The 21773-nt window shown below is 38.9% G+C and overlaps 1 protein-coding gene across 46 annotated transcripts in view; it reads left to right on the top strand.

The window, feature by feature from the left end:
• The window catches only part of kcnma1a (potassium large conductance calcium-activated channel, subfamily M, alpha member 1a), a 163907-nt gene that overhangs the window by 32875 nt on the left and 109259 nt on the right, over positions 1 to 21773 (top strand). For 45 of the 46 annotated variants that reach the window (XM_015027806.1, XM_015027815.1, XM_015027807.1 and 42 more), the window contains one exon: positions 13285 to 13452. In XM_015027806.1, the coding sequence (XP_014883292.1) occupies positions 13285 to 13452 (168 nt within the window). The remainder of the gene's footprint in view (positions 1 to 13284; positions 13453 to 21773) is intronic. The other variant, XM_015027809.1, reaches the window with a different exon arrangement.

Raw genomic sequence — 21773 nt, forward strand, 5'->3', positions numbered from 1 at the left:
GTGTATATATATATATATATATATACACACAGGTTGTCATATTTACCAAAGTAAATATGACAAAGTAAATATGACAACCTTAAAATAAAAGTTTGGACTAATTCATAAAATCCCAAGTCTAAGCTGAGCATAATGTGCAAAAATTCAAGGTGCATATATTTTTGCGAGACATTTATTTTGCATGACATTCCCTCCGTCACGCAAACACAGCCATGACATGTTTCATTTGTCCCACCCACTGACTTGTCCTTGGGTTCGAACATTGCTGCAGTGATCAAATGCCCACTGTTTGGACAGCAGAGGAGAGCTGATTCAGTCTTCGCATCATCCCGTGTGAAAGCTGTTGCCAGTCCTCTGCCTAACTCACCCTGACAGCGCTTATTTAATGTTTGTGCTGAATTTTCAGTGTTATTAGAGCTCGGCGACACGGCCCACGTGAAGCCAGCAAGGGTCAAACTGCTGACTCTGGGGAGGTGGTGCTTTTCACCTCTACCGGCACGCACCACCCCTTTGTCCCCCGACTGCCCCCTCCAACTTCGCTGTGCCGTCACTGGGAAATGCCTCCCTCGACCTCCGGGCGAAAGGCAATTCCTGCGATGCCGTTTGTCAGCTCCTCAAATCTCAAACCTGTTCTGGCTGCAGTGGCACTAACAGGAACAGGCAGATCACAGCGGAAACCGGAGCCAATGCTCATCTCATACTGAACACAAACAAACAGAACTCGGCTTGGAGACAGCACGGCTCTTCTGAGATGTGTGTGCGGCCTGTTTGTCTTTTTTTTTAGATGTTTGATTCTGTTGTGGGAAAAGCTTTGATTCGGTAGAGTTGAGCATCAATGCTGTCTGGGTTGAAGACAATGCCTCAGTCCTCACCAGCAGCCCAGTTTACACTCGACATCACATGGTGACTTAATGCTGCTCAAATACAGTCCAGCGTTCCGCCACAGGCAGTGACCTTTCTTTTAAATGCACAGATTGGTTTGTTGTGCTGCCATCTTGTGTAATTGCACTGATCTCTGGACGCTTGGGAACACGGAGACAAACATGCTGCGGCGTCTCATCGAGACTCCAGCTTCCCTTAATAGATCTTATTATCTGAGGTCAAAGTCTTCTCTATCTGAGGTTATGATGAAGAATTGCAACCTTCCCTGTGGACCAAGCTGGAGGGCCATATCGTGAAATGATAGAACGCAGGCCATAGTGATCCGGGGGGTGTTTCCTCTTCCTAACTGCAGGGTTAAAGCATGCACATTTTCTATGTAGGAAACTGATTTATTTTCCCCCGGCGGGAGGCGTGAGATCTAAATTTAAAATGATTAAATAAGCCTAGAGTTAGAAAACCATTTGCACTTCCATTTGTTAGCCTCTGAGCTGTTTTCGAATCAAGGGCAAGTCTCAGAATCATTAGGCACAGACGACTGCCCTTTTTGCTGCCTTTAACTAACACATTTCTTCTGTCCACGCCTTCAGTGCGGAACAAACTTTCTGCACCTAATTGACATGTTTTAAGAAACCAGACAAGTTTTTATTTGGTTTCCAATCAGCCAAATTAGCGGGTTTTTCAATTAACATACTTTACCCTGAATACTGATTTTTTTTTTTTTTTTTTTTTTTAGACTCATATGTGTTTTGCTGTTGTTCTACATCAATTTAGAGGCTTACAGTTGGCGTGTAAGCAAATTAATTTAGGCCCCAGTGATGACTGGCATGGCTGAAAGATTTGACAGCGTTATTGCTTCTGGAGAACATGAAGGTAATGAGAGCTGTCTCTCAAGCAAAGAGACCCTAATCTCCTTGGTCTCTCCTGGCTTCTTTTAATCCTGTGGAGTGGAGTGAAGTGGAAATGAGAAAATGGATGCAAGCAAGAGAAAATGCAGCAGAACCAAAGAGACAAGCGGATAGGTTTAATACAGGAAGAGAGCTGGAATAATTAAGGATTTGTTCTCATACAACGGTGTCAAGATATCTGAAGAAACTTTTTGTAGTGCAATTAAAATGTATATTTTAATGTAGCTACTTTTTGTTTAAGCATAGGGGGGAAATTTTTGAAGAGCGTACAATAATTAGTAATTTCTTACAAAATCGCCATTGTGTTGGTAAGCCTAACAGTGAAAATGAAGTAAGTGATCCAAATATTAATGGGAGAAAGAAATTATTAATGTTTCCTTTGCTTGTACACAGTTTCTGTGCATTTATTCCCACATAACATAACAGCAGTTAATTGTAAGCATTGTCACCATCTCCAGCAAGCAGTGACATGACTAAATGGGTTATGTGGACACTCGGAGCACACATTTGACAGTTGCATTGTTTATTTTCTTAATGTCACATGGGCTAACTGAAGGTAGGTGTAGATGTAAAGGAAATAACTTTTTGAGGCTAAAATGTCTCATCAAAGCTGTAAAATAAAAAGAAACCCAACCACTTTTTTTCTGACAGTAGTGGCAGAAAAAAAGACAGGAAATGGATAGAGAGAGAAAACGGGACATGCAGTAAAGGACCCAGAGTCATGATTCAAACCCTGCCCCCCTGTGTATAGGTCTAATAGCCTCCGTATTCAGTCAAACAGTCTAAAAGAAGGCCAAGTACTCCGAGTTTCTATTGTAGGTGGAGGCAGGTGGAGGCTATACCTGGGAGTGGTTTTGCTCTGGGTGTCTTCCCCTACAGTGTCGCCTCCAACCAACCCCAAGCTTTAAATGGGACAATGAACCAAGGAGAAGATTCAAAACCATTTGTTGGTTTCATTCACTTTGCAGCCAGGGCCGGGTAGCCATGCAGGTAATGGCAAAGAAGAATACGTCTCTGTTGGGGTAGTCATTCCTGTGAGAGTAATGAAAGTGACTAAAGCACTTGCACGTGTTCCAGTGCTGGTATATGAAACTGCTTTTAATAGAAGAAAAAAAAAATAGACATGCATTTTCAACACTTGTTTACCAAAATCCTTCTGCATGGGCCATGGTGTTGCATACATGTCCATCTGTCGACTTGTAGCGCTGAAGGACCAGTTAGTCATTAATATATTATGCAAAGGCTGTAGGATCATGCAGCCTCGCCCACTTCTGTGCTTTGATTGTTCCATGTTGTGTGGAGCAGCTGATTCATTAAATACCAGGCGGCTCTCCTTTTGAATCCAAACAGAAGGATTAGTAAATGTTTAATGTTTTGAGGAATGTTATAAGTGCGTTATGAACCTGAACTTATTCTGCTATGTACTCAATTATTTGGCTTAAACCTTTTGGGGATGCTGTGATTCCGATCTGCTCGTTTTCACGTTTGATTTGAAACCTCTTCTCCACTCCACTGATCCTCCAACCTCCACGCTTCACGATAAGTTCATCTCCCATTTATATTTGGATGTTGCTCTTTATAGAGCACCGTCATTGATCAGCGCAGGTTAGACAGCGGGGAGCCAATTAGGGCGATGGCTTCAATCCTTGTAGTTCTCCGCTTGTGGAAAACGCATCAACGGCCTGTTGTGCGCGAGGTAATGGGGCCCCGACTTCAGCTGCTTTGCTTGTTGTTCGCTGAGTCACTTATTGACAGAGAAACAAGCCGTCTGTATTCGGAAGCAAGGTTCATTAAGGGGTTCTGAGAGCAATTGGGAGATCAAGGTTAAGACAGGTGACTGCTTGATAGGGTTGTTTTGTTGCTGTCAGAGGTGCTACTCTCGAGATTCACTGGCTGCTGGTGTTTAACAGCCTCTAGAAAATGGCATTACAAAATTGCTCATTAAATGAAGAGAAACAAGAATACCTGTTTTTATATTTAATTATTAAGCCGTCAGATGTGTTAATATATGCTTCAAAATTAAAAAATTTGTTACATGAAACAGTCCAAAGATCAGCCAGTCTACAGTCTGACATTGAGATAGTAAGGGTTTTTGGCTACTTGTTAAAATGGTAGACACATTGGTTTATTTTAAGACGTTTTGCTGAACAGTACGTTTTGAGACAACAACCAGGAATCAATTTCATAGACTTAAAACTTTAAAAAGCTGCACATGTTCATGCTTCAGATTTTTTTCAACTTCTTTGCTCGTCTATCATAATGCTCTACAATAACCACTCATGCTGAAAACCTTGCATTATTAAAAACTGACCACTATTTGCACTGAAGTGCATATTATGGTCCCACCGCTGAAGCTGGTAATAACAGAGTTATGAATTCTGACACAAACTCTGTGGCTCAGACGTCCAGACAAGCTTGAACACACTCTGTATTAACGTCCTGAGTGGGGATGTCTTGATTTGGATATATTTTATTTTTTTTGGCCCATGACAAGATTAGAGTCTGTTAGTAACAGGAACCTGCTGATAACAAGTCCAAGTCTCTTTGCTCAACTAACGTAATTGCCATGTATGTGCTGTAAAGTAACACACTGCGACTGCATCGGCTTTTCATTAGGTATTTTACGTTGAGAGTCTGAGGCTGCGGTTTTTATTCCAGTCACTGGATATGTGAGAACACCACTGCTTGCCCGCTTTTTATTTGCTACTGTGGGCTAAAACTTTAAGAAACCCTGTTGACCACATATAGCAAACACACAGAATTCAATTTGCCAGTTTATGTCCCTGTTAGCATCTTAGCTAGGGCACAACTTTAAACTTTTAGTCTTTCAAGACTGTATCTCAATCTGAAAATGAGTCAATTTAAAGAAAAAAAAATTCAACCAAATAAACTTCTAGCTAAAATTTTCAAGTGCCTATAAACTAAACCTTTGTTTAGTTTATAGGCATTACTGAACACATTGGAGGGTAACTCTTCAGGTAATGAATTTTTATTTTTATTTCAGATTTTAGCTATGGTCATTTAATTGGAGAAGTTTCATTTTCAAATATTCTCAGAAATGGTGGCAAAACCATTGATTGAACTGTAAAAAACATTGTTGTATATTTTATATTGCCCACCTCAGATTAGCTTTTATTCCAAAACTTGAAACATGTCCTAAAGTCCTCATATCAAACTCATACCTTGCTTATGGCATGTTTCCTTCTGTGTAGTTTACTCTGTGTTGGTTGGAGTTGTAAATAATTTGACTATATTTCACTGACATTCATGGCTATTTGTGTTTCTACAAAAGTTACAGAAATGTTGCTCTCTGAAGTTTTGAAATGTGCTCTTTGCGTTAAGCATGATATTTAATATAGTTCAGCATGTAACATCTAGTGTTTTATAACTCTTTTTACTACATGACACAGTCAGACCGGAGCTGTAGAAGTGTCTTTTATTATCAGCATCATTATAAGGGTGAATTGTTTTGGAAAACCTAGATTTTTTTAAAAAAAAATTGTAAATAAAACATAAATAGAAGGCATCTGAAGTTTCACCTTGAAGAAACATCTTTAAGAAATGTGACAAGTCCAGCTGCCTTAAGTCCAGCTGCCTTCTGTTAGGCACTGATGAATTATCTGTTCTGCATGACAAATAATCTGCACCACCAGATTGTTAGATCATCACAATAATGTCTGCAGCCTCTAATGCAGCTTTTCAACCACTTCAGATGAAAGGAACTTTTTTTTTAAAGGTGGCGTTTTTATCTGCAATTATGTCTGATAGAATCACAAACGGCAAGTACCAGAAGTAGAGCTTCAGTCTGGAACATTAATTTCTGATTATCTTAAAAAAAAAAAAAAAAAAAAAAACTTTAATCAGAACCTGTCTCTGGTAAATTAACTAGAGTTTCTATTTTACCAAACTGGAAATTAGTAAATGCCGTAAATGCACAAATAAATCAACATGTCTACTCCTCTGAAATAATGCCCATTTTGTTTGCTATGATCAAATAAACAAGAAGAGTATCATGGACATAATTTCGAAAAACCCATAGCAGCATTTTAGTGTTTAGTACGTTTGGCTATTACGGTGTGCGGCAGCCTCCTTCGAGGCTTGTGAGGGGTCAAATTTAAGGACATCTGTGAGATCTGACTGCAAAATCATTTTGGACTCTGGTTTGGCACGTTTAACTGAGTTTGTCATAATTGTCCTACTTTTATATTTATTTGCTCACACATGAGAGTACAGTAAAGTGGAAATCAGCCTCAGGTGGTTGAAGCACAATTAAAGGCTAATGTTAGTATTTTTTTCTTTCTTCTCTCTGACGGACTTAAATATGTGTACAGTATGCGCCTCTGGAAAAGTGATGTTGGAGGTGATACCAATAATGACTCTAACAAGTAATTCTGCAAACAGGGTGTTACTTTAATTTGTGTTTTTGGTACAATAACTGCCCCTTCTAAAGTCTCCTCATGTCAGCAATCACCTTGAAGCAGATTTGCCCGGTGTATTAAGTGGGCCAACTTGAAGCGTACTCCATTTGCACCTAATTTGCATAGAAAACACGGACACGAGCTTGGTGTATCACCATAGTAACAAGCCGTCTCTAGGTTGACGTGAGGAAAATGAATTAAATGTGTCGGCAGTTAAAAACAACCAATTATTACATGTGCACGTGTGATGGAAATGTAGTGCTATCCACTGTAATAACATCACATTTGCTGCAATTTTCCTTTCCTCTTTAGATAAATATGCATTGCTACATTTTAATCATTTTACTAATTACATTTTTTTATCTTAGGTATTTAGGTATTAGGTATTATTTCCAGTGTCTTTCTTAAGGAATATTATCTGCATACATCCAGATACACACCACTCTCGTACTGAAAGACAGTGGTGGGAGTAGAATCATAGTTCAGACTTGAATCTCACCGAGAATGTGCTTAAGATCTAGTCTAAAACATAAAATACCCTTACACTACACTGAGTTTTGTGGAAGTAACTGAATTCTCATGCAAGGCACTGGAAATATAGTGGAAGAAAATCTAGGACCTTTGTTTTGTGATGCATTCAGCTAACGGGGCATGAAGTTGTTTATTTCATAAAATATTAAGCACATTTTTGAGCATTCTTTAACTTTTTACTTCTCTGAAGAAAGCATTTTTAGAGTGATATGAAATGATCTGACTATCATTATGATCTGACCTTTCAGTCACCCACAATTCACTGCATAATCTATTTTTCCCATGCCCGCTGAGGTTTGTAATGTTATATGAATGGACAAAGTTTAGTCGAGCATTATGAATCAGGAGGACTGTACATTCAATATATTTCTTTCTTTTAGTTTCCCTGCGGATGTAAGGAAGTAACACTAATGCAGATGCATTGTTCTTCCCGTTTTTTTCTTTTTTGTTTTGGTTGAACTAAGAGACATGAAAGAATGTGGGTCTTAGACAGCAAGCGCTGCCAGGCTTACATTAGGGTTTTGCGTATCACTGTCTTATTGTTTCTCTCTGCCAGCTGAAGGGATGTCACAGTTGGGACAAAAAGTGGAATTGGAGTTCAGCCATTTGGTGAAGAGCTCTTCTCCTGTTATGCAGATGGGTGAGCTTTCCGGAGGGGGGTGCAAAGAGACGTAAACTTATTGGCTTTTTTGTCTGTTTTTTCTGTGTTGTAAATCCCACCTTATAGTTTGTGTCTACAAATATTCACGAGTTTAGTTTGAAGGGAATGATGGCATTCTGCAGATTGATGAACTACTTGTATCTTCTGAAGATTTAGTCATTGACTTACCATAAAATTGTATTTTATGCCTTAGCTGTTTTTTGTGATTTTTAAAATTTATTATTTTTTTCCCCCCTACTAAGCCAAAAGTTATGAAGCAGAAAACATAGCCATCGGAAGAGAGATATCTATAAATGAAAAATTATTCTGCATGCATCTGATTCAATAGTTTGGAGACACAGTTTGATCCCCAGTCAATTCCGACTGACAGAGATTTTTTTTTTTTTGACACGATGAATAAACATCACAACCTTGAAATCCCCCATATATCGCACACTTGCAGGACTGCTATAAATTTTACATAAGTGCTACTCAGTCTCTGTTGCAATGACAGAATAATAACATTACCCATCTTATGATGTGCTGTGCTGACACTCCACACTGCCGTGCGACGCACCCACACAGCCATTCAGTGAAGCCTTACACATCCTGGCACACAGTAACCTGCGTGCATTCTCGGGACAAAGCAGACTCCATCATTTTGCACGTGACAAAATTCAGGGATGTAACATAAACACACAGCGACGAAGAAAACTAAACATATTTAGCAGGAAACTAAAAATCTAAAACATTTTTTATATTTCTATGGTGATACGTTTTCCAGCCCCATTGTGTGTGTGTTTTTTTTGGCATAGATTTGTTTCTGTTGACTCTACTTTCTTGGATATTTTACAATATTTTTTTTTACTTTTGTTTTCTCCACCTCAGTGATCGCAGTTTCCACTTTATTACATATGGAGATTTACTGGCGTTCCTCTCATTCCCTGTGCATGAATTTTGTTTGGATATGGATTTATGTTGTCGCTGTTCTGATCAGATGGATTACAGTATGTATAATCCTTAAATCAGACACATGGAAGTCTGGGCAAACACTGGGCGTGAGGATCTACAGTACAGTAAAGTTCACCTGAACATTCCTATGCTCTGAATTAATTTTGACCCTTTTGCTTTATTGTCTGCAGTAATACCCTAGAAAAGGCGCTCTGGTAGTGATCATCTCATACCATTTTGCCTTATTATTCTACATGGATCAATAAGTTTGACCTTTTTATGGATTAAGCAAATGTTTATGAAATATTATAAATGTTTCTTGTGACCCTGTGAAGGCCTGTAACCCAGGGACACAGTTATGAGTCTCAATACTTTCGTGTCTCATAGGCTGAGGCTATAAATAGCCCACCACGCTGGAGTAGAGTTTTCCCGAGCGATGCGGTAGGAAGCCAGAGGAACAGCTGCCTGGAAGCCAACTTCTGTTAGATCAGTGGGGTCAGATGGGCATGACCTCCCGTCTCTTTTCCCTCTTCTTTCAGTTTTACACATCACCCTTATCTTTTTGTCGCCCTTCTGAGCTGTTCAGTTGCCCATTTTTTGCTTTCAGTGGCTGTCCTACCTCTCTCTTGGTGTCGTTTTTGCTACATTTGTCTGCCTTGTGATGTCTTTTAATTTCATGCTTATCATCATTACATCTGCCATCTTCACATTATTGCTACATGATGACTCCTCCACCTTGTCTTCTTGTCTTTGTCCTGTAGATTTTGCTCTGTCAGTTAATTTGTGTCCTTCTTGTGTCAAGGATTTTTTTTTTTTCTGTCACTGTCTTGCAAATTATTAGCCGGCCTCCCTTGACTATTCTCATAATTGGAACAGTCCTAATATTAACAATGCTCATCTGTATTGTTATATAAAAAGATCCCCTGATGTAGGCAGATGAACTAGATGAAGAAGATGTAAAACAGGAAATTCAAAACGTGTGCTTTGGACTGAGTTGTTCAGCGGTGAAAGCAAAAAAAAAAACAAAAAACAAAAAAAAAACTAATGAGGTCATTTGGCTGTTGTCTGTCATTTGTTCATATTATGTGAATAAATAAACAGACAGTAATAACCTGAGTAATAATCCAAGAAAAATAAGGCATTTTAATATTTTCGTGCATCAAATGTGCAAGTGAGGAGCGATACTGTAGGAATCACTTTGCACTTAGGTCTGAAAAGTATCTCTTCACTGACACTTCAGTGACGCTTGGTCTCGTATGATTTGGTTACAACAGTGCTTTTACTTGTGGTAAAAACTCATTGAGAGGTTGCGTGCCGCAGTAAACACTCTGAGGAGCTCTTAAAAAAAAGAATGAAGTTAAGTCTGTCACTAAAAGTTTGCACCACCCGATCTCCTGCCGAGCATGTCGGGAGTAGTTTTTCACGCAGCAGCGGGGTGCGGTGAAGTTGTTTGCTTTGGTGGGAAGTCGGACGTGCACAGCCTGCTACCTGCAGCTCCTGTCACAGCTCACTGCGAAAACTGGTTCCCTGTTCTGTTACCAATGTAAAAATCCCCCAAAAGTGGTAATAAGAAGTAAAATTTGTTACAACTTTATTGATTTGATTTTTTTTTCTTTTATGGTTATGAAAACCTTAAGGAGAAACGGACTGCTATAGAAGAGATAGCATTAAAAAGTGACTGAATTACATTTTTTAGTATCAGAAATGTAAAGTCATCTTGTTGATGCGGAATGAGCAATGAAAACTATTATCACTGAAACAATGTTAAAGAAAAAAAAGGGCAAAGCCTGCCATTTTCTTGCAAAATATCCTCTGATTGCTGCTGCTCCCTGTCTTCTCCAACAGTTTGACATCACAGGGGTTTATTTATAGCCAGCAGATGGATTCTCCCATAACAGTATGCTTCAGTGCTTCTTCCCCCCTAGCCTAGCCTACTGTGGATGACTCAAATGAACTGGAAGAAATACGTTGTTTACATTATCTCCTCTGATCTGCAAAGCCATCAATTTGTGACTGCATCTATTATTCATATGGTCCCATCCAACATGCACACATGTGCCAGAAAGAGTTAGACCTGGAATTCACAAACTAGACGTGATTTCTGTTCCTTGGCGGTGTATGCTGTGTGCACATGCTGATGGGGGTCTTCTGCATACGGATTACATGATGTGGTGTCTGACACACCCACATAGCTATTCTGTGAAACTTCACACATCCCGGCGCAAAATGACCTGCACGCATGCAGAGTAAATGCAGCAGAAGACAGCAGAGATGCGTACAGGAGCATAGCGACAGCTATCCGAATCAACCTGGCTCTATTTAGAAAAGTATTATTACCCCCCTGTTAAACGCTCATTAAATGTAAAAGTTAAATTTCCAGAGCTGTAGAATCAAGAATTCGCTTAAACGGAACCTGTTTGACAACTTCAGGTTAGCTAAAAGATCTTAGAAAGCAACATATCATGTCCACATTTAATGAAATTTAATAGTATGACGCAAGATCATCAGTCTACTGTTAATAAAGCAATTTTTAAGTATTTAGGACTCCAGCAAACCACAGGAAATGTTTATAGTTCTATAGTAAAAAATCTATTTGGCAAAAATGGCAGCCATGCATTTTCCCAAGATGGAATTGATCACAAAGGCCCATCTCACATTGCCACAGAAACATTCAGATTACAAGGAGTAAGTTACATTTACTTGAGTAAATTTTTTTCAGGGAAAAAGTACTTTTGGGAGTAGTTTTACTACACCATGCATTCATATTTCATTTTAGACAAATAATAATAAAAAAATTACTCTTGCTTGACAGTTCTAGATATTCTCCCCACTATGAGCAACAACTAAATGAGGATTAAACATGTTTTAACCAAAAACCAGGCATAAATACCCACAGTTCATCCTAAACTGCTGCTTTTTGTACACAAGCCTCATTGTTTTTATTTTCTACTTGCTGAGCCTGTTGTGCCATTTGGAGGTCAAATTAATAACCATTGACAGTAGAGGTTGTGACTCGTAAGTATTTTACCCTGTTCCACCTGCTGCAAGTTTTGGTTTCAGAAATCTTTGGAATTTGGAAAAGTGTTTTGTGTGTCTGAATTTGTTAATTAGTAATTATCATATTAGATTAATATAAGTCCTTAAAATACTTTGTGCGTAACTGCATATTTTAGTCTGTTTCATTACATGATTTTCAAAATTGCATAATTGTAAGAGATTAAATCAAATGTTATTTGTTACAAAGTACTTAAATAGTCTTATTACCATTTTTTTACTTCATTGATTTATTTGGAGACTACTTTTTACTTTTGAGTGTAAATGTGCTGAAGCAGTTTTACTTTTACACAAGTACAAATCTTGGGGTACTCTATCCACCTATGCTCATGTCATCTTTTTCTGATATAAAAATTATTTGATAACCAAACTTGTGTGTGTGTATATATATATATATATATATATATATATATATATATATATATATATATATATTTAGAGAGAGAGAGAGAGAGAGAGAGAGAGAGAGAGAGAGAGAGCAAACAAAATAAATCTGCAACAATAAAAATGTATCCATGGCAAAGTGCATCATTGAGATTTTGTATTTTGGTTCCCAAGTTAATTACATGCTGAAAGTTAAGATTTAGACTGAAATATTTCTTGAGCTTTGAGATTTTGTTTTAGGCTTTATTTAAGACCCTGCAGAAACCCTGATAAAGCTCAAGTAAATGAATTATCCACTGGAGCACAGAAAGGCCCTGCGGCGTGAGCAGATAATGATCTGATGACTAAGTCAGGCTTTTTTAGGCCCAGTTTATTAGCATTGTTATGGGGTCGGAATGAAATTAGGAAAATGGCAGCTGTGTCCATGCCATGTCATTATGAAATGTAATTCAATTTGACCCAGCGAGCTTCTTGATATGGACAGTACACTCTTGGGTTCATGTGTAACAGCTCTGTTCTTATACCCTGCAGACATAGTAAGTTTTCTCTGTGCTTTTCCTGAATATTGAATGTTCCCTGAGATTAGATCAACTTGGTGATTCTCTGGCCTCGGCTGCTTTTAGAAAAGTCAGTCTAAGCACAATTTATTTCAGTTTATATCATCATTTTTTTGTTTTTGTTTTTTTTTTTAGATGCTGCATTAAGGAAGGTCATACTAAAAAAAAGCTGTCATCATTTGACGTCCAACATTTGAAGGCATTTTGCTGCGTTGACAGAGCAAACATTCTGCTTTGACGGTTACTTGTCCACTGTTGCTGTGAAGAGTTGCATTTTAAGACTTGTTTTATGTACATGTGAAGCCTAAGTGAGTAATGGTCTGCTTACTGTGTCTCCTTTGAGTGGGTCAACTTTTAATCCTGCCGTCACACGTTTAAAAGTTATTCAGCTCCATCGGTTCTCTTCGGAGGCAATCACTGAGGCCCAGCCGCAGCTTTAATGAGAGCGTTCCATACTATGCATGAAACACCTCCTGGTATATTTGAATCTATGCGCAATGGGAAGACTTCAATGCTTCAGTGGCTTCAGAACACAAGGAAATCTACTCATTAGATTTCTTTGCCAGGAGCAGAGAGGGAAACTAAATGCCAGCTAGTGTCAAGTCAGGAGTGAGTGAATGGCTGGAGAGGAACAGCTGCACGCAGTGTTTCTGCCAAGCATAGCATGTCAACAAACTGCAATGCAACTCTGCTCAGTCATTCGGATGCAAGACAGAGTGCTGAAATGCCTGTGTGACATTAGGGACGGTTAATATAAAGAACCATCTGTGCAGCTCGGCTGGAGCACAACACATTCTGTCATTATGTGAAATCGTACATGGACATGCATATTTGGTAGATAGCAGATGGGGAGTCGACGTGGCGTGATCCCTATCCTTGCAACAAACATAAATTAACTTTCTTCCATTTTATTTACTCATATGATTTTGTTCTTTTTTTTGTTTGTTTTTTTTTTCCCCCAGGAGGCTCAGAAGGTGAATAACCCTGCCAACAATCCGACAGCAGACAAGACAACAAAAGGTCCTGATGAGAAGGAGGAGGTAGCAGCCAGCGAGGTGGGATGGATGACTTCAGTCAAAGACTGGGCCGGTGTCATGATCTCCGCTCAGACACTCACAGGCAGGGTTCTGGTAGGTTTCTCTTCTTCAGACATGAATGAAGTAAAATGTTTTGGCCTCAAATTATTTGGCTATTTTCTGTGCAAACTGAACTCTTTTTCTTTGGTCGGAATAAGTTTGTCTTGTCCATTGGACATCGATTAATCTCCGCTGTTTTGATGGTGTAGTTCTGCAAGCTGTAGCCTAACTTTTCTCTCCCTCTCTTGGGTCAGTCTGTCGGTTTGTATTTACGTGTGTGCCAGTACGAATACTCGTGGACTTTATTTGGCCGAAACTAGGCCATCGAGATCTGGTGTTGGTGTAGTTTAGAGTGCAGCGCCAAGACTTTTCTAGTGATGTCCGGAGTAGCTCCCCTCCCGACTTATCTCACCAATATATTTGTTTTTGCCTGTTTATTCTGCAACTTCATCTACATCTTTATGTCTGCAGTGTTGTCGTGTGAAATCGTTTGCCACTTTGGGGAGATGAGAATTTTTCGGTTTATATCAATTTTGACCAAACTAAAACAACACAAATTGTATCAATTATATCAACTACTACTACTGTGCTCTCAGTTGATGGGTTTTGGTATTTCCTGATAGTGTAGCCGACTTCATGTTTAAGGACATTTGTTTTGTTTTGTTTTTTTCTTTATCTGCTCTTTTCTAGCTTTTTTTCAGTCACACTTGGTCTGTTTTGTACAGACATCCACTGTGCATTTGTGGACTGAATGAAACAGCCGTGGGAGTTGGAAAGAAAGAAAGAGAGAGAGAGATGAATCCAAGATAAAATACGAACGCTGTCATTGTTAACGTTTGCTGGAATGTGACAGCTTCCTCATGCCTGATGGGGATAGTTCAGAGTTGAGGAAGGCTCCGTCCTTTCATAGTGGGGAGGAGGGTGAAAAATCCTGAAGGGAGCTGTCAATTTACTAAATGAGCTTCTCTTTCATCACTTTCCCACTCACACGACTCTCCTGGCATGGAACGCAGCTCTCTTCTTCCTTTCATCTTCTGCTCTGACAGAGTGCTCCCAATCTGCCCTGTATGTATATTTCTGTTAGCTGGAAGTGTGAGGGAGAGAACGGAAGCAAGGAAAACAGGGGCAGAGAGAAACGCCAACAAAAAACACAGAAGCAAATTAAAAGTAAACCAGTGTGTTTGTTCCAGCCAAGGAGAAATAAGGCACTGGCTGCTTTAAATGGGGTTTCTAGGCTTAAAGATATCCCAGTGTATCACCTACTGTGATTTGCGCTACTTCTGGTGGAGCTGATAATTCAGCCCAGCAGGCTCTGTTTACTTGCGTGCCCTCTGTAACGATATGCAGCGCAACACTGCAAAATTGCTCCATGCAGGTGAGTGACTGGTTCATCATGTGGGTGGAACGTGTGCAACTGCGAGTTCTTGTTTGAAAGTATTTTTCCATACATGCAAGTAGGAGCATGAAAACTTCGGTATATATGTGCATGTGTGGATGTGTTCACATGTGGGTGGTGAGGTGATTTTTTTTAATTTTTTTTGTTTTTTATGTTGTTTTGTGAAGAATTTGCTCTTCCATCAGTGCTTCACTGCAGATCAGAATTTGCAAGGAGTATCCGTGTACGCAGAACCTGGCTGGTAACCATAGGAACTGCTGTGTGGTGGTGCTCAGTCATCTGACATTAAGGACTTTGTCTGCCTGGGGAAAGCAAAGTAGGACAAAAACAAACAAACAAACAAAAAATAAGTTTCTTCCTTGCTCCCAAACGGACATGTACAGTTAGCTCCATTCCACCCTGGTGGAAAAAGAATCAAAACCAGATAAAGATTGATTGTTTCTGTTAGTCAGAGCCCTCCATTCCTGGTCATTTGTTTCCCTTGATGACTTTGCTGTTAGTGAAAGATCAAGTATACCCTCGAGCTTATTGAATTGTCTGACAAATATAAATCCTTCACTTGGTGTGGAGTTATGTTGTTCTCTTCAATCCTTTCTTCTAGAGTTGCACATGCATATCATCTTTCCTGTAGCAACAGTAAGTAATTTAGTCAGCAAACACATTTTACAGTGTAAAAATGTTGAAATTGTTAACAGGTTTCACTGTTCTATAAGGTTGATTCTTTCTCACTGGCCAAACAGCAGACAGTTTGATGCCGGACACATTCAAACCACAGGAATATCTGCTTGCTAACTTCTTTAAGTGAATAGTGTATGATTGTGCACATACAAGCAGCACAGTCTGAAAAATTCACCACTACACTTATCAAAAAAACGCAGAGCTTATTTATTTTGGATGGTTCTCTGGCATTAGCCAGACAAATTCATAACTCCACTCCCTGCGCATCCTTTCATCTGATGCTTAAAGTTTATTTGGTGACAGTTATGTTTTTCTACAGGAAAATGGTTTCAAACACACCACAAAAAGTGATTATGGAACGGATTAAGTAGACCGATTAAACTTTTAGTCTCGTCTATCCAAACATGTTATGTTTACATATATCTGGTGATAAATGATATATATTCTTTACTCTTAGATATGTTATTTTTACGTCTCAAAACAATCTGCAATGGATATAAAATATGCGGTCGAAGTTTTCACTTGTCAAAGCTGGAAAAGTACTAGAATTTATATGTCAATCATTGCCATACGGCTCCCTGTTAGTTTGTGGGTGATTGGGCTTACCATGCTGTTTTCAATGACTGAGGCCTGAGTAGAATAACAGCCTGCTGATATTCAAAACATGTTTATCGATTTTCAATAGAAAAAACAATCTCTTTCCTTAACCCTAACAACAGAAGGGAGTCCAGTTGTCTTGGCGTGGGAGTAAAAGTTGCTAGCTCATTCTTAATTCTCATTCTTGAGAGATAATACTCGTTTTACGCCTACCATGCAGTACAACACAACTTCTAGATAGATAGATGGATAGATACATAGACTTTAAATTTGTCCTCCAATATTAGTGTACATCACACAGTCCAACCAGAGGTACGTGTCATTCGTTGTTTCATGTAGGAAGCTGAAGGTGGCAGAAGCAACAAAATCACCAGCTTCTTTGGCCGACTCTTTCCTCTTTCTCCATTTGGCTCTCCTCATCTTCATTACCCCTTGTGATTTCTACATTGTCATAAATTTGAACGCACTTTCCATTCAAACTGAAAAAGGCTTAATGACGTTACTCAGTACCCTTCAGCAGTTTCGGCTGAAGGGTACTGCAGCAGTCAAACCTAGCACCCATCATTTACCCAGAATGCATTGCAACGTAAACGACACGCCAACGTCCGTGTGACATTTTCTTTCAATTTCTAAAAACCAAACAGCCTACAGTGTTTTTACTGTATTGTTGTTGCATCAAAAAGAAATATTTCTCAAATAAAGTTTATTGCTACAACTAATAGTGAATCGTTGCTGGTAGAGATGAACTACCTGCGACTAAGGAACTATCTCTCTGCGTCTTGCAGGGCAGCTGTCCGCACAGTGCCATTGCTTTCGGAAGAAGAGAGAAAGGAAAGCCCATCCTCTCTGTAGGTGGGAGGGCCTCGAAATGGATAACTCATCGGTTCTTTGACAGCCACGTCATCCCAGTTGCTCTATCAAAAGACCTCATTAAGCACTGAAGGGCGCAGTGTATGAGGAAGGAAGCGACTACTTGGACAGCTGAATTTGTGTGCCACATTATCCTAGCATCTCACCAAGTCGATTTCTATGTTTTGCATCTGGTATTGTAACAATGCATGTAATCCTATAATGTCCAAGAAAAATACCAAGGATTACAAACCCTGAATGCAGATATTCTCCCTATCTCTATGGACAGCGGATTTACACGGCATGGTGGGTCCAGAAATAGGTCAGTCCTGCCATCTTTCTTAATGGGATCTTGGGTGGCAACCAGGGACCATCTGTTCACACGGTTCGCTCTCTAATCCCTGTGGTCATCCCTCTGCCTATTCCCATCCACCCTCACACATCTTGGCCTTCTGCATTTTGACCCCTATCATCTGGAAACACTATGAATGCAACACATCTGTCTGTCTTTACAGAAATAAAGTGACAGCATTCTAATCACTGTTATACAAAACGACAAAAGTCCCGCTCAAACGGTCATGTTGAGCAGTAAAACCCCTTACAGGGCACATGATTTTTCTTTGCCACTTTTTCCTCTCTCTGTGTGCTTTTACCAGCATTTTTTCCCCTCATCTGTTATCAGCTTGTGTATGCAAACTTGCTCAGTGTATGCATATCTGTGTGCTTTGGCAGTGAGGAGAGATTACGCACCATTTTGAAATGGTGTGTTATTGTTTTTTTTTGTTTTGTTTTTTTTTTTTACTTTGTTTCCGTGTTTCCTCAAACATCCCGTTGGGGTGAAAATAAATGTTTTCTCACATCCCCATGATTGCTTTCCTCCCTGCCCAGAGAACAGCTGTCATTCACACTTTTCAGCCTGGCATTGTTTATGTCATTGCAACGTGTGTCTACCTCTGTGAGGAAAATGTCACACCATATTTTCTTTAGAATTGAATCCAGATATTTGCATACACTGTGAAAAAGATCAAACTTTTTTGTACTCGTACGTTAAATCAAGTGTAATATTTTGTACTTTGGTTCTCTTTGATTTACTAAAAAATGTTCTGCTTGATAAATACCAGAATGATTTTTTAGAGATCTTTTTATTATTTAAAATTGAAAAACGAAGATCACTATTCCTTTAAGAAGTTTGGAAAATTACAGATAATTATGACATGGTTGTGCAAATTTGTGATAAGTTACGTTTGAGTTTAAATGTTAAATTCAAATGTGTGAATTTTAAGACACACCTCAAACACACTGCTTCCTTGTTTGACACCAAGGAAAAATCTAAATGCATCAGGGAGAAAATGGTGGATGTCAATGTGTCCAGATCATCCTTGGGTACGATTTCCATTCCCTCTTACTAAAGGAGGGATTGGTCCATTTCACAAAATAAGTGGCATCACAAGAACATAAAAATTGGCTTAATGATGATATAAAATGGTTGTAATTCACCACATTCACAACTCTTGTGTATTTTATGTCATGTCTTTTGTGTTTAAATCCAGGTTTTAAATTAAACATCTCCTCCAGTGCCTTCCTGTTCCTTCATTAGAAACTGTTGCCTCTCAGGCCCTCCACATCTTGTGCTTCTCTCACCTTTTTCCTTGTTGTTTTTGCTGCACAGTTTCCTCGCTGGTTATTTGCCAAAATGCATCAGTTTCGTCAATAAAAATCCACTCAGCATTGATGTGAATCGTCTTTACAAGGATGAATTGCTGTTTATGCTTGGCGAACCTCAGCAGACGTGCCCTGTAGCAGGCAGAGGGAGATGGAAGGAAAGAAATGGGTGTGGTACAGGCTTGGCAAGCTCACTATGGACAACAAACTGACTCAAAGGAGCTAGCACATCGTTTGTTGTTTTCAAAGATGAAACAAAAGCATATTGACAACAGAAATCAGTAATTCTTTTTTTTTGCATTTGGCCTCATTACAGTTTAAATTGATTGGCTGTCACATGCTAAATGTACCAAGTTACTAAGTTTATCAAATCCTTGATAACCATTGCAATAAGACTGGGCCATGCCCTTTTTCTACTACCATTGAACCTTAGAAATATTGGTGTATATGATAACACCTGATATTTAACTGAGTAGGGATTTTATTTTTATTATGTCTTGAACCTTACTTTTCAAAACATAATAAAAAAATTGTTCATTTATGAGGTTTATTGATGAAAAGCAGTTAACCGATAATGTAGTGAGCTGAGAATGCTAAAGTTAACAAAATGGTTAAAAAAAAATTGTGATAAAAACAATTGAAATAATAAAGCAAAACAAGACAAGCGTATTCTTATAGTGCAATTCATAATTCATTCATTGACTTTGCAGGGAGAAAAGGCAAAAGAAACACCTGATGCATCAGAAATATTAATCCAACCATTTGAAGATCAAAATAACAGTTACAAAAAAGATAAATTAGTAATTTGGTTATAGAACAACTGTAATACTTTTACAGTATAAAAACGCTTTAAAGTTGATCGTCAAAGCAAACTATTCAAAGTGACAAATTTTAAGCGGTTGAAGTAGTGTGTTAATAGTGAAAAATACGCCCGACTGAGTTGGCTAATATTGATAAAGATACAAGTCTTTGTTATTTTTAACATCAAGTTACCAGGTAAGGACCAACACTGGCATTTTTCCCTTGGAAGTCTTGATCTGAAGATTTATTTTTTATTTTTTATTAGCTGTAATTGGGAATTACAGCCATTGCAATCACATCAGGAATGACAGCAGAACATACGAAAAAGAACAAAACAGGAAGTACATACACATAAACAAACATAACGTGTTTAAGCTTTTGTGCACCAGCTTTTACTGAAAATATTTCAGGTAGCACCACTGCTGTTGTAAGATCAGGGTCATTTTAATATCAAATTATGTTTTGAACTATAATGTTTTTTTGCATTACATTGCAAAAAAAACATCAAACTTGGCCAAATGTTTAGTTAATTTCCATATGGTTCTTCTGTGATAAATGTATAGTTACTTGATGGATACTGCTCTTTGAGTTGGTGAACACACCAAAACCATATAATAAAAATAGCATCTGGCCTACCAGTATGTTCTGTTGTCACTTTGACGTATCTTTATTAATTTTTCAGTGAAAACTGGGGACTTTCTTTTTTCATCTCCCTGTCAAAGCAGTTCTATTTTTGTTTTTCCTTTTGGAATAATTTTAGAATGTTTGTAATACAAGATTAGATCGAAAAAGGTCAACACCTGATTCCTTCTGTCTCTTACACATTACAGCCCCCAGTCAGCATCAATGTAATAACGTCACAATATGCGAAGTGCAAATTATTATGCTTTTAAAGACATTTAGGACATATGACATGTTTAAAATCCAGAATTTATGAAAGAATTTCTTTCCACACGAGTTCAACTTTTGAGGTTCGTCGTTCGTAGTATTTCTGGGCAGCCGCCACGTAAATAAGATGAGCTGAACGGTGAAAGATTTTAATAGGAACTGGAGGCGGCAATGAGAGGAAAAGCTGGGTGTCATAGTCTCGGAACAAACCGGGAGTCCTGGTATCATGTTGTCTACTTTCATCTGCTAGAAATTCACACACAGCTTTCTCACCACAGGCTAGCATAGTGCTGCACATCCGAGCATGCATATACGGTGTACTGACACAGCACACCTCATTATCAGAAAACCTTCTGTCTAGCTTACATTTCTTAACTGCAGAACAAATCACAGAAGACAGGCTTAATACCGTGCAGTGCACGTCTCCCTACGTTACGTTTTATCTTTCAGCTTTTTAGTGCTTTTAAATTGCACAGCACTGGGGAGAGTTTTACATCTCCGAAATGGCCGGTCTCAATTTGTCCTCATGAATGACTTTCTCTGCATCCCTCCTTTACGCCTGTCATATCTCTGAGGCGTTCCATGGGATGACTCATTGTTGCTTTTTTTTTTTTTTCCTGCATTCCCCCGTCTATTAACCCATGCACTTGCCACCTGTGCCTCTGTTGCTAAAATCGCAGTGGCCTGCGACCATCTTCCTCAACTGCAGGGACCGCTACCCTTTGCCTATTCCACCCACCTCCAAACTGTTTCGCAGTGTAAAAGATTGAGAGAGTTGACATAAAAGTGATGTTTTGCTCTGCTGGCTGCCTAGTCTTTTCCTTATTAGATCAAATTGCCCTGTGACTTGTTAAGCAAAGTGTCTCAGACTCTTTGGCAACAGTCTGCATTCATTTGTTTCTTTCAGCCTGGGCACGTTCATTCTAAAAATATTCACAAATCGGATTAAATAAAATCAAATTACTTGTGTTATTTTTTGGAAACATCTCTGCTGCTGGTAGCCCTGAAATTTATTTAAAATCTTATTAGCTTATTATTTGGCAAGTCCACCATCACTCTTAAAAAGAAAAAGTCCACGCGGTTAGAAAATTAAAGTATTATCAACCAACTGACAGTAGTTGATGGATTTTAAGCTAAGACTATTTTTGCAGACAGAGTGACTCACAGAGACAAAAGCAGTGAAGGTAGATGACGGGCAGTAGATGTTTCAGATCTGCATGTTGGCAGTTAAGGGGTGATGCAGACGTCCGTGTATTTGCCATTTGAAGCTTTCTGTCGCCTCTCCCTGACTGATCTACCATGGCTACCTTGTAAGGTCTTTGCAAGGAGTATTGAATGACTCAGTACCACTGATATGACTCACAACTAATGGATCAGGACCTCGTATGAATCCTCCCACACCCAACACCACTCTTACTGCCAGACACATTTCTTAAATCTCATTGAAAAACACTAGTTAAAATAATTTATTTGGTTACTGTGCTAAAGTTAAAAGTGCTTTTTT

Source organism: Poecilia latipinna, unplaced genomic scaffold (genome assembly GCF_001443285.1).
Source record: "Poecilia latipinna isolate Pla-1442-1.1 unplaced genomic scaffold, P_latipinna-1.0 Scaffold107, whole genome shotgun sequence".
Taxonomy (NCBI): domain Eukaryota; kingdom Metazoa; phylum Chordata; class Actinopteri; order Cyprinodontiformes; family Poeciliidae; genus Poecilia; species Poecilia latipinna.